Source organism: Patiria miniata, unplaced genomic scaffold (assembly GCF_015706575.1).
Source record: "Patiria miniata isolate m_02_andy unplaced genomic scaffold, ASM1570657v1 HiC_scaffold_2, whole genome shotgun sequence".
NCBI classification, from domain to species: domain Eukaryota; kingdom Metazoa; phylum Echinodermata; class Asteroidea; order Valvatida; family Asterinidae; genus Patiria; species Patiria miniata.
This window is the reverse complement of record NW_024037058.1, coordinates 5319698-5333582: the sequence shown is the minus strand read 5'-3', so window position 1 is coordinate 5333582 and position 13885 is coordinate 5319698. Positions and strand designations below refer to the sequence as shown.

The following is a 13885-nucleotide window of genomic DNA, read 5'->3' as shown; positions in this document are numbered from 1 at the left end:
CCTTTCCGATTTTGCCGCTTCGCTGGATCACCCCATCAACAGTACGTTGTTTTTTTTCTCACCATTCTGGTTAGATCGCAACATACCCACACAGTCCACATGCTTTATTCGGTTCTCATAATCGGTCAGGTGATAAAAAAATAGCAGCCCTTCAACTTTGAATCTTGTGACTTCCTTCATGAGTGATTGGTTTACATAAATATTGCATTCGGTGAAATCTGATGCGAAACAAACAAACATGATTGATTTCATCTGATCGCCTGATGTACAGGTACTAACACTACAGCAATTACGTGATGTCAGTCTATTTGAAATCAGTATATGGGTGCTCAAAACAGGGGGGCTGAAAATCATAAGGCTAAGAGACAAAGTGTTGTCACATTTGTTCTGTCCCAGTTTCTTAAGGCCCACAATATTTTGCAGTTACATCAAAAATTGATCATTATATCAGTTTAGTCAGTTTCTTTTTCACTTTCATTATTAAATATATAAAAAAACTTGTTGAAAACCATCAGGTTCCTTTCTGATCACAAGAACAGAGACATACTTTCTCAAGCCTCGAAAATCTCGAAAATATAATTCCACTCACAAAACACTGTCACATATCAGACATCTGACATAATGTATTGGTGATCGTGAGGTTTCAGTCAGCGTGCAGGTTGACTTGATGCAATCCATTGTCACAACTGCATGCTTGTTGATGATGCCACTCCAGACTGTGTATGTGGTTCCTATACAAAACCCCTATATGAAGTCACCAAGGAGGATGATTTTATCCAACAGAGGAATGACATGGAGATTCTGATCCAGGAGAATGTAAAATGATTCCTTGGCATTGTCAGCAGCAGCCTGATGATGTTGGCGAAATGTTTAAACATTCGAACAGCATGAAATATGTGCAAAACTGTTTATAAAAATAAACACGGGTGACTATATTTGCAGTTATTCTTTGAGTAAAATTTGATTTTGTATCCCCCCCCCCCTCCCTTCTTGCCCAGGTCCCAGGCCCATGGGATTCTAGCTCCAGGCCGATTCTAGCTCCTGGGGTTCTGACACCAACATCCCCTCTAGAAGGACCAAGACCACGTGGTCAGCGATGCCGAGATGTGACACATGACTCCCACCCGACCGGCTAAGGTTGGTGCTTATTGGGTCAGTCACTACGGAACACCATTACCACACTGCAAAAACAGATAGACAAGCAAGAGCCTGTGGAGGAATTCAAGCTGACTTTGGAGTAAAAGTTTGGCTCAGTGATATTTGGAGAACTCACAACTTCAAAAGTCTCAGAAAATTGCATGAATTTCTGTAGTCTATAGAATTTCAAGTGAGGATATCAGGTCTTCCCATTTTCATATCTGCAAAACAGAATGTATCAGAATACAAGGTCTTAATTATTTCAGTCAATTGTTACCGACAACAAACAAAATTTTGCACTTGATCAGCAATAGCTAAATGTCTTACCAGACAGTTTTGCCAAAACTGTTTCGTTGAGTCGAGTGAAATGTGACTCACCAGTGACATGTCCCCTATGTCTAGTCTGAGTCATGAGTTGAGTCATGAGAGCTGAGTTTGAGTCATCATCCATTGTAACTTGAAGTTAAGTTTGAGAATTTGCAACTCAAGTCAAACTCAAATTCCAGTCACAGACTAGGTTCTATATTTCTGCCATACTGGTGTATGGCTATGTTGTCCATGCACTTGCTGAAGAATGAATATATGCAAACGATTATAAGTCAGCCAAAGATAACTTGATTCGTAATTGAAGTATGAGCTAGAGAGAGAACAAGCAATGTAATGTGTGTTGTCTGTCAATTTGTTCACTTTGAAATGTAGGCGCTATATGAAATGTCAGTGGCAGTCAACTGTGAGGAAGCCAAGAAACCTGTCTGCAAAAACAAGAACGGATTCCCCAATGTACTTCCATGTACAGGTAAGTTCATTTGTAGAAGTTAGTTTACTTTCAACCGTTAAGTTGAAAAGTGGCCTCTTGAGGCAAACCCTTGTTAGCACACTCACACTGCATTGTTCTTAATTGAAGGCGGGATGAGTGCTAAGGTAGTCTATGGAATATCCCCGTATGCAGTAAGAGTCCATGATATGCGAGCAGATTCGGCAATTATTGTGCAAAACAAGTCTGCGTCTTGACCTCGAGACCATTCAGCTTGACCTCAAGACCATTCAGCAGGTGCCTTTTATGTCGGGTCTTTGGGAACCTGTTGTCATGTACATCTAATAAAACCTAGGCTTGATATCTATTATGGTTTTACATTGTGAATTGTGTCAGCAAAAATAAACTGTGTCTCACGCATGAGACACAGTCTATTTTACAGGTCGTGATCACGGCCTGTAATGATGTGTTATTTGATGCGTGAGTGTGACCTTGAATCATCATCACATCATATTTTAAGTAACGCACGTAATGAGAATGCCCTCTGGCACGTTCACATCTCGCCCACGTCTCACCCACACTGAGCGTTTGCGTATGCTAACAGTTTTGAAAGCCAATGCCGGGTTTTATTGGATCTCTATGTCCATTGTTGTATTACAAAAACATGGCATCAAAATTGACCAATGAACAGCTTAGTCCAGATTTCAGAATGAAATGATGTCATGTCGATTCCAATTGGCTGGCGCATGGGGTCGCATACATTTGCATGCGTAGATATATCAGACGTTGGACCAGAGACAGAGAGGGTGATACAAGGGGTGATACTCAGACTAGTGTTAAGGCTTCATTCCTACAAAACAATTTTGTATTTCAATTTATTCAAAAAAGAGTGGACTGCAACATTAGGCAATTAAATGGGTTGCTACCATTCACACCTTTTATTGGTTCGTAACTAGTTTAATTGTAAATATACATATGTAAGGGACTGTTAAAACTTGATGTGACGTTACAATTCTTATTTCTTTATCCCTTTCATTGGAGTAACTATGGGCCACGTGTCTCTCCCCCCACTCCATTTGAAATCTGGAATTGCACACAACAAATGTTATATGTTACCTTCCTTGCCCTCCCCCCCTTTCAAAAAAATTGAACCCCAGGTGCCCCCTAGAAGCTTAACCCTAGTTACGCCGCTGGTACCTTAAGAAAGTTCCAGATCACGTACATTTCACTCCCATAGAATGTGCTATATTGATAAGTTATCTATAGGTGTGGTGGGTACTTGTCTGCACCCTCGGCAACCATACAATATCAGTTCTTCCACTTTTTAGATGTCAAGTTTAACTGTCTTTACGCCCATAATTTAAAGAAATATTTACTTTCAATATTTTTTGTATAAGCGTGCCCTAAAAATGCTATAGCCAGACATTCAGTTTGGAAAAACAATTCCATGCTCTGATTATTCCCTTGTAAAGTGGTTGCTAAGGTGCCAACAAATTTTGATCATTCATGTGTCACTTTTTCGCTTAGGATTTCTAGACATTTGAAGTTTTCACAGGACAACAAAATACTGAACATAAAACCACATGAGGCGATCTTTAACACACACAAGATTTCCTTTAGCTACATTTTTTTGTTATGATAAAAAAGAAAAATTTTCAAGCTGACTAAACAGTGTTGTAGTGTTTGGGTTTCTTTTGCTCACAATACATGGTACTAGACCCCAACAAGCCTGACTAATTTTCTAAGATCATAGTTACATTCTCAAATATTTTGAGAGCATGTTGACAATATTCAAATGCGGTCAATCAGGAGATAAAAAATCAAGGGAAAATGTGGTCACAAATCTGATTACTGGATAATCCCCTCTACCATTATGTACAAGTATAAATATTGGAGAAACCACTGAAATTATGCTTTTGTCGAAAAACAAAATGGTCCTACATTTTGTAAATGTAAACAAACGACAACTGAGAAAAGACGGTTGTTTCATGAAATCATTGTTGCTATGTTCTCAGAAAACGTTTTTAAAAAATGTTTTCGACAAAAAATACAGTGAATGAACTAACTAGTGATACAATAACAACGACTTCCAAATTAAGTGGTGTATAAATAAAAAAAGTCAAATATATCTTTTTGAGTTGCATCATCGGTGTAAAATAGGCAGCCCTCATTATGTATGCAAATAACCCTAGGAGTCACACATGCCCAGTGGAAAATGCAGCTGAAATGTACATGTACGCGAGGTGCTGATTGGTATTAATAACAGACTTTGGATCTTTGCTGAAATGCCATTGTTTTTATGGAAGCTGCGTTCTCTTGGAGAGATATTCTGTAATTAAAGCAAATGCTCATTGCTTCATTTAGGCTACTTGGTCTATCAGCATGTAGCAAACCAATACTTATTCAAAGAAGCAAAAGCCTCAATAATCATTTATGAAATAAACTAAACTACAACCTCGTCCCCAGTGCTTACTTTATTTCCAACTGCGTTTCCAATAGTAAACCCTGGATAGGAAACTTTCTTCCTGTATCCTGATTGGATACCGCAATTGGCTAGTAATGGATTTTTATCGTGTACTTGGTGCTATTATTCACAACGTGCAGTATGTGTTTTCGCGATCATTCGTCCACGCCTTCTCGAAAATACTAATTTCCTTTACAATTTGCTCATAATATGAAATATGACACTGCATGTTGTCTCGATAAGATCGTAACAGTTTGATTTCAAAAATCGTGTTTTCGTAACTCACACCGTACTCGCGCTGCTACGAATTGACTCTGTTTTTACCCCAGACACCACATACAAAAACAAATGCTAATGTGTAACGCATATCCAGGCCCCAGACTGTTCCTCATTTGCATACGTGTTCAAAAATCTTGCACATGCAAATGATCCAATACCAGGGTGAGAGAGCAGGTAGTGGTGGGGGCGTACTGCTCGACACCCTGGGGACGAGGTTGACTAAACTATTATTGTAATGATACGGAACCTCTCACAAGTAGGTCATTCTATACATTTAGGGTCCAAAGTCGGACATTTTGTCCTGTCCCTGTAACCTCTGAAATGTATAATTTGCCATTCAAGTGGCATCAAAAATGACTTCAAACTATATATTTATTGGGTAGGTCATTTGATTCACCAAAGCATTTTTGGAGGAAGAGTACACACATCAAGGAGTGCATCTTCTATTACAAAATTGTAGACACCAGACATATAGGGACAGGAAAAAGTGGACCCTAAATTCATAGAATGTTCTAAATGCATCTTCTATTGTAGTATTCAAAAACTCCATTTAAGAAAGGCGTACAAACAAGATTTCAATTCACAAATGGACATCCATCATACTAACCACATTTACAAACATCCATGTATCATTGCAGTAGAATGCACAAGGTTTTCATTTTCAACTTTGTTGTAAATATAATGAAACTAATATTAATTTGATGAGGCACTCAGAAAGCACTGTGAAAGAGACAACCAAGGGATTGCATATGATTTACTTTTAAACTATAGCTTTATTTCAAAATCACACATATTTCGTCCAGTTGCTTTTGAGTATTTACTCTTGTCTCTTGTCTCATGTTCATGTAAGTGCAAAGTCTTTCTCATTCCAAAATAAGTTTCATTCATTTGATCTCAACAATTTTTCCAATAATTGAAAAATCGAATAAAAAAATTAAGGAAATGTTTACATGTTATGAGGAGTAGGGTTATATCTTATACTTGGAAACACATCATGCATTGACTTTGCATTTGCTGAGACGAATCTGAGAAAATTGAATTGCCTCTCGTGGTAATACTTTCCCTCTCGTTTGTAATATTTTTAAAATGTGCACTCTGCCCTATTTGCTAACAATGTGAAGGGTCATTCCTTTGCTCACATTGTTGGGCCACCATGCAGATTTAAGATTTTATGGGAAGTAGGCTGGGTGTTGAAGTCCACGATTTTCCAAAAGGGAAGTGGATAAAGGTATTAGAGTCAACACATACAGAGACCAAAGACCTTAGAAATATATACCAAATATACAGTATTCTGGAATGTTATTTAAAGGAATGAACTTTAAAGTTCTTCGTCAGTGATAACAATGATCAATGTCTGATGGAAGTGGTTGGTGGATACACTAGATAGCCCCAGTATAATTAATCTGTCCTTACACTCGGTGATAGACCTGTAAAGACTCTCCTGCAGCCACTACTAGATCACCACTTGATGTGAATGTGATGCCACATGGAGAATCACATCCCTTGACCACCCATCCAATGAACTTGCCATCAGAACTGTAATGCAGAATATCACCTGTTGGAACTCCATACACGGCAACATAGATGCTGCCATCACTGTCACAGCACACACAAGCAGGGCCCCAACCCCTCTTCATTTTGCTGGTCATGTCAACTGAGAATACACTGACACCAAAGTAGTCTGTAGACACATACCAACGTAGGCCCGTTTGTGTAGATAAGGCGGTGGTTGTGCATTGTCAGATAATCTCCCATCATTGGAGCAGGCAGTCTCCTGATGCGGGATCCATCTGGGTTGTGTAGAGATATCTCCTTCTTGCCTCTGTGACGCACTGCTATCAGATTACAGTCATCCACTGCAAGGCATGTTGGTTGGCTGTCTGACCCTCTATCTGGTGTGAACTGATGGAGGAGCTGATGTTGCTTGTTGAAGACCTTGACTACTGGACCATCTAGAACAAGGAGCTTGTCATCCTTGCTCACTGCAATACACCTGACATCATCAGTGAGGCCATTGATTTGTAGCCTTTGTATGATAGATTGTTCCTGCTGACTTTTTGGAATTGAAGCTGTAAAAAGAGGTGCAACACTGTCTCCAAAGTGTAATATTTTTTTAAATAATGCAAGTAGTTTATCAGTAGAGAGTGCTGCAACATGTGTTATCCATGTATTTGCTAATTTAAAGTTCTTGACTTCAGTCCTCAGTTCCCATTTCATCTTCTCACTTGATCTTGCAGGTCGTGGTGATTGCTTTTCTGCAGCCTTTGGTTCTTCCTCCAGAATGAGTCTCCCAAGTGACCTCTCACCTTCTTCAAAGTCCATGAAGGTCAACTTGTCAGGAACTTGCTGTGGCTGTTTCCCTGTCAATTCACTGAGGTTATCCAGGAGCTTCTGTTGAAATTCAAGAATCTCATAGCAACTTGCTTGATTCATGAGTTGTTTCACCTCCTCCAGCTTGTTCTCTGTCTGTGACACCTCTTTCCTGTTGGTTGCTTGAACAGCTTCAAAAGCTTTGAGTTTGTCTTTATAAATCGTGTTTGTCTCTTTCAACAATTTCTGTTCTTCCTTTTTGATCTTTGCAACCTCCTGTTTGAGCTTTGTAATCTCCTGTTGAGCCTTTTTGGAGATTTTCTTTTGAGTGTTGGCAAACATGGTGTCCAGATCCTTGCGAGATTTGCACATCATTTCTAAGGTGTTGCTCATTCCTGTTTTTCTTCTCTCACTTTTTTGGACCATTTCTGTGACCTTCTTCTTACATTTCTCTACTGCCTCAGGTAATCCAGTGAGTGAGTGTTTTACATGATCAAGTACAGAGCATGTTGTGCATATGACTTGCTCACATGAGTTGCAATAGACATTGAGATTCTGATCTGGATGCTTGCCACATTTTGGAACTTTTTCTCTTAGTTTACTCTTGTAGACAATCTCTCCTGATTGAAGTTGCGCCAGTGTGTAGATTTTGTGAGATTTCATCATCAAAGTCATACGGTCATGAGCCTTTTGACATTCTTGACAGAGGAAATGATCACAGTCCATGCATCGTGAAATAGCCTGATTCTCCTCATCACAGGCTTGACATTTGATCTCTGACCCCTGACCTTCCAGTAGCTTTTCCTGCATTGTAACTTCCTCCACCAGGGCACTGAATGCAAAGTTGTTAGGGAGATCAGCAACCCAGGACCCTTTCAACATGGTTTCACGTCTGCACAGAGGACATGTCAACGTTGTACCACTAGGATCTTGGCTCTGTCTGAGCTCTTGGAGACATTGCAGGCAAAAACTATGCAAACAGTCCAGTAGTTTGGGCTGCCTGAAACGGTTGGTGCAGATGGAGCATTCCAGATGATGCACACTAATCTTCTCCAACACAGATTGGACTGTAACATTAGATGCCATCTTTACTTTTGGGCTTGGTGCGATAGGATGGACCTTTAACCTGAAAATGAAGCACATAAAGTAAAGCTTTTGGAATAACACGTATTCCAACTTCAAATGATAATTTGGTGGAAATAAGTTAGATACATAGCCTATAATTAACTTTTTGTTAAGTAGAGTGTTCATAAAATGAAAGGTTTATTCACATACTATATGCTTGATTCAAACCTGATGTTAGGTTTTTTTCCTAAAGAAAATAACAATTAGTTACAACAAATGTGTAATAGGGTTGCCTTGTTCATATAAGAGCACATTTTTTTCCTGAAAAATGCAATATTAAAGAATTCTTTTCAGCTGTTACAGGAAATTTTCTGCGTCTCAAGTAAGTTGTAATAAAGTCAAACAAAAGTACATCTCAGTAATAAAGTTTTCAATGACAAACAAATGCCGACGGTCACGCGGAAATGGTTGCTGGTAACCAAAAAGGCACTGATTAAAAAAAGGGCCTTGTTTAAAAACAAAGGGCACTCTTTACAAATATGTGGGGGGGGTGGGAAACGATGATGTAAAAGGGCACTTGTATCTGAAATCTGGTCAGTCTGAGTTTAATACTCAGGTGGGGCTCGAACCAAGTACCTCCTGTTTATTGCAGATGTCTTTCCACTCAACCTCTGAGCTTGCCTGGGTCAGCTGGGTGGTTTGAGTCGAGGTGGGCAGGAGTATGTAACCAAATATTGTCTGCACCGAAAAAAACCCAACATATTTCAAGTACTTTAACTGGCTCATATTTCAAATCGTAGATTTAAAGTCCACTTTCCTTTAAGAAATTTCATAAAAAAAATACATTTACCTTCACATCAGTTTTATTTTTGGTTGTTTTATTATTATTTTGTGATTCACTAAGCTACGTCTGTGCCGAATCTTCTTAAAGGTCTAATACTTGTTTGTAAAACTACAGGTAAGTACAGACAATGCATGTCACTTATTTCTGTCGTGAATAGAAGGAGATTCATTTTTTCCACAACATGTCTGTATTCTAACAGGTTTGACGGATCCACCTGAATTTCTAGTAAATAGGCACACTTGTAATTGGCAAATACTGAGTTTACATATATGAGATAATGTGATGCTGTTGATCTATATCAGATGTACAGACAGACTTACAGGTAGACCCACTAAATAAAAATCTTACCTTCAGGTACACATGAAATGAGCCATTGCTATCTGCCCATTCTGATGTCACTTACAGCAATGGCAGAAATGAACAAAGATGGCGTTCTATGTATACGCCTCTCTGTATCAACGCAGTCCATGTCACCTGATTTTGAGTACACTCATTGGCAGTACCCAGATTCCACTTCTGAAGTGCTTTGGTACGTGCTTGTAGTAAAATCAAATGCAGTTTTTTTATATTTAATGGATCCAAAGGTCCTGGGCTGGTAATATTTGCAGTACCAGTACCCAAATTCCGATAACATAGCACTTTGGTACGTGCTCACAGTAAAATCAAATGCAGTGTTTTATATCAAATGGATCCAAAGGTTCTGGGCTGGTAATATTTGCAGTCCCCAGATTCCACTTATGTAGAGCTTTAATTGGTACGTGCTCATAGTGAAATCAAATACAGCATGCTGACTGTGTTTTATATCTAATGGATCCAAGAGTCTAGAGCTTGTAGTTAACAAGATTATGGACAGGTTTATCAGAAAGGTAAACATAAAGAAGCCTCAGGGTCAATTACCTGATGCAGTTATTCTGAGCTGACTCTTATTGCAGATGACACCCGTGTTTTAATATTCTTTGATATGTTTCCAGTCAGGATACTCACACAGGTGTCTATTAATTGCTTGTGGAATTTCCTGATTCTCGAAAGTAGGGGGAGGGGCATATCTTGAACAGAGTTAATGCGAGCGCGAAGCCCTAACAGGCATGGGGTCTAGAACCCGCCCACCTCTACACATCACAGACTGATTAACAGGTAACACAACATCAATATGTGGTGTCAGTCTATTTGAAATCTGTATGTACTCAAAAAGGGCGGGGCGTAGAGTCATAAGAGTAAGAGAGGTTCTGTCATTCAGGCATTTTTTTTGCTTGAAGCAACAAAAGTGCTCAAAATCTGCAGACGGATGTTTAACAACTAACCTGAAAACATTTTAGCTCAGTAATTGCTGTACATTCCAAGAACCCAATATACTGGGATCTCGATTTCAAATCAAAAGTTGCAGAGTCACGTTTTGAATTGCGCCCAAAATCAGCATTCCGGACATGTTCTCATTCAGCCAATTGCAGCTACGCGATGCCACGCAACGAACTGATAAGTAACAGTTAGCAACGGCGCGTGCTTGTGCGTCATGTCAGTGCTTACACGCACCCGTTCACAGATTCTTCAAATTACAAACCTTACTACTCACTTGATGTTTCTTTCGAAATTGCCTCCTGTTACTGTTTTCTGAAAATGACAGCATGCTAGAAAGAATATTTTCACAGGGAGTTTATTGCCATTACTATATTTAACCAAGTAAGCTTTCCACAATAATTTTTGTCAGTTACTTTTTGGATAGCTGCAAATGATCTACTCTATACCTTTAATTCTCCCATAGACGAAGCACACAAACACACATGCGAGAACTGTACATGCGAGAACTGTTCTCAACAACAGATTGAGGACTTTAATACATAGTCTTGTAGTCCTCACACGGTATGTAATTTATGCACTGGTCCTCACACAGAGCATACTTATTCCTTTTCATTTGAATGTCCATAGGATTCATTTGGCTGCTTGGCTTATAGCATGAGTGTAATCAGTGTGGGGGTAGTAGTACAATACACATAATCCTTTGCAAATAAGAATTTTTTTTAAAGGGCCTATTCAATGTATTTTTTAATGCAATCATTGAAAATGCACCTTTGTGTCCCATTTAACCTTTTTCCATTTTCATTATGCCAGGATATTTTCAAGGGTATTTTGGTGATTTGTGCTTTGATGCAAATGCAAATTTCCATATTCATGAGCAAAACTGTGATCTCATTCATGGGCGGAAACCTCAATGTTACATCTATTTCAGCACAAAAAAATGCTAGAATTTTGGAAAGTTTGCTGGCGTAAATTTTCATTTCTTTGGTGATTTGTTGTGTCAGTACATGGTAGTAAGCCAATGAGCAAACCTTTCCCACAAATATTTCAATGAGCAAGGAATTTTGTGAAATGCCTATAAGAAGTGCATCTTTCATTAAAAAGGGATGCAAAATAGATAATTCATTGAAGAGGAGTAGAAAGTTGCACAAAATGTGTTCATGAACTAATTTCATCACAAATGTCCTTTCAAGAATTGCCACAAGTTGTCTGTGTGCTGCAGCTAGTATGGTGGTTTGATTGCCAAAGTTGCTTAATCGTAGATGTTGATCTTTTACGTATGCTTTTCTTTCTTAACTTTTCAGGAAGCAATGGCCAGGATGCAACACATGCGCTTTGCCTTGGAGCTTTCAAGCATTGAAGGAACCATATGCAGCTACAGAACTCACTCAGGTAATTGGCCAATCTCATAGCCTAGACTTGAATCAAGTCGGTAATTGGCCGGGTTTGGTCCGCCTGCACCATGGCATACTGTTCTGTACCAGCGGTGTTGACTACCACATAACGTCCTGGGGTTATGTGAAGTGCGTGGTATAATAACACGCAGGAACGATTCCTACATCCTTGACCTCATATGTGTGTACGTTGATTCCAATTACCAACTTGAATTATCTGCAACCCCATTGTAAACAAGGCATGGACGTGCTACCAAAATTGGATGGAGCACTCTGATTGGCTATGAATCAGGAGGATATGAATATTCATATTCACCTGACATTTATGCATCTGGGTGCACATGTGACCAAGGGCAGATCCAGAACACAATTAAGGGCCCCGAAAATTGTTTGGATTCTAGATGCTCTGTGGTGCGATCTGAGGCAATTTCTGACCACTTTAACCAATGTTTTTTTTGAGGAAAAGATGGTGGTGTACTCATTGCCTGCCTTTATTGCGATGTCACATAAAAAAAAAAAAATTGGTTTCTTTTGGGGGGGGGGGGGCCATGGCCCCCTTTGGCCCCCTCCCCCCTGGATCCGCCCTTGCATGTGACCCTCCCATGGATGTCATATTTCACTGACATGCATGAACTTATGTGGGGAATGCAGCACTAAGTCCTGGGTCGTTTGGAATCCGTGCAACATTATATTTAAAAAAACCCAAGAATTTGACACTTCCCCAGCAATGCAGCAATACAATGTTGGAATTCTGTATCTGATGGCTCTAAAGACCATGAAAACTTCAGCAACGCATTGTCAAGGTATAAAATGCAAAGCTAAAAAAATAATTTATAAAATATGTTATTATTTTAGGCCTGGCAAATGGACTGATACTGCTGCTTAGTCCTCCTCATTATTGTCATCATCCTCATCACTCTGGTCATCAGAAAGGTCAAGGGTAAGAGGACGAGGAGCCAGTCCTCCTACCAGATGACTATCATCCCTCCCCGCCCCTAAACCGGTGCTCCCAGGATCGGCCCGGCAACGCCAGTGATGATAGTTTTTACGCTGCTGTGGGCGGGGCCACAGTAGAGTCCACCATCAGTGCCAATGATGACAATTGTTATGCTGCTGTGGGTAGGGCAGCAGGTGGGGCCACAGCAGAGTCCACTATCAATGCCATGACAATTGTTATGCTGCTGTGGGCGGGGCAGTGGGTGGGGCCACAGCAGAGTCCACCATCAATGCCAGTGATAACAATTGTTACGCTGCTGTGGGCGGGCCAGTGGGTGGGGTCATAACAGAGTTTACCATCGACGCCAGTGATGACAATTGTTATGCTGCTGAGGGCGGGGCAGTGGGCGGGGCCATAGCAGAGTCCACCATCAATGACAGTGATAATAATTGTTATGCTGCTGTGGGCGGGGCAGTGGGTGGGGTCATAACAGAGTTTACCATTGACACCAGTGATGACAATTGTCATGCTGCTGTGGGCGGGGCAGTGGGCGGTGCCACAGCAAGAGTCCACCATCAACTTGTTCAATCCAGTCTACAAGACCTCGCTCGATTGGTCCCCGCCTTTGAATCCGGTCTCATTTGAGTCTCCCCCACCCCAAGCTGGAGGCGGTGATCTGGAGAAGTGAAATTAGTTGACCTGGCTTGACCCCCTGCATGGGGTGCTGCCATCTTGAAATCGTTGTGTGCCAAGGAAAAGGACGTAAGCAGCCCAGGCACGCAAAAGCACTTTAGGAGATAATCGAATTGAAAGGTTTTTGTGCTGCCATTTCTAAATGAAAAATCACATCACGCTGAAATTTGGGCCCATTGAAGTCTTTAATAATTAAAATCATATCGAATATTTTTATTTCAAAATGTTGCTTAATTTTGAAGTTGTTTTAATATTCCTGCTTATGACCTGTTACCGGGAACTCTATCTGCCTTAAATGTGAACTCGTCCTGCATTAAACTTGCGCTTAAGCGTCGTGTTAAATCCTAATGCCCCTTTGCTGGAAACAAAACTGGCTTTGTGTACCCATCTAGGTTGGAAGTTAGCAAGCTTGAAACGTTTTTGTTACAGTATAATTACACGCTTACGACCTTTTGCTGGGCACAAATAATGAAAAACCTCCTTCCGTCGTTTGTTTACTGTTAATTACATCAGAATGACGTCAGAATGAAGAGCGCCCCCATTTGAAAGATGGGTACCCCCCTTCCCCCATTTTTTTATTTTACAGAGGCCAAGTGTCCGGAGAAAAACATGTGTACATTTCAGCTCAGAGTCCAGAGAGGCCACATAAAGCTTATTCTCGACCATAACCCAATCTAAAGACCTGTTAAAATTGTGCAGCAGCAGGATTCCAGTC

General features: G+C 40.2%; 1 protein-coding gene across 1 annotated transcript; it reads right to left on the bottom strand.

Moving 5' to 3' along the window:
* Window positions 1–6968: 6968 nt before the first annotated feature.
* LOC119726820 (E3 ubiquitin-protein ligase TRIM71-like) lies at window positions 6969–8030 on the bottom strand (the record flags this gene model as incomplete). The annotated part of the gene is made up of 1 exon (XM_038198680.1): window positions 6969–8030. A coding segment is annotated over exon 1 (1062 nt), but the record flags the coding sequence as incomplete, so codon positions are not given.
* Between the last annotated feature and the right edge of the window lie 5855 nt (window positions 8031–13885).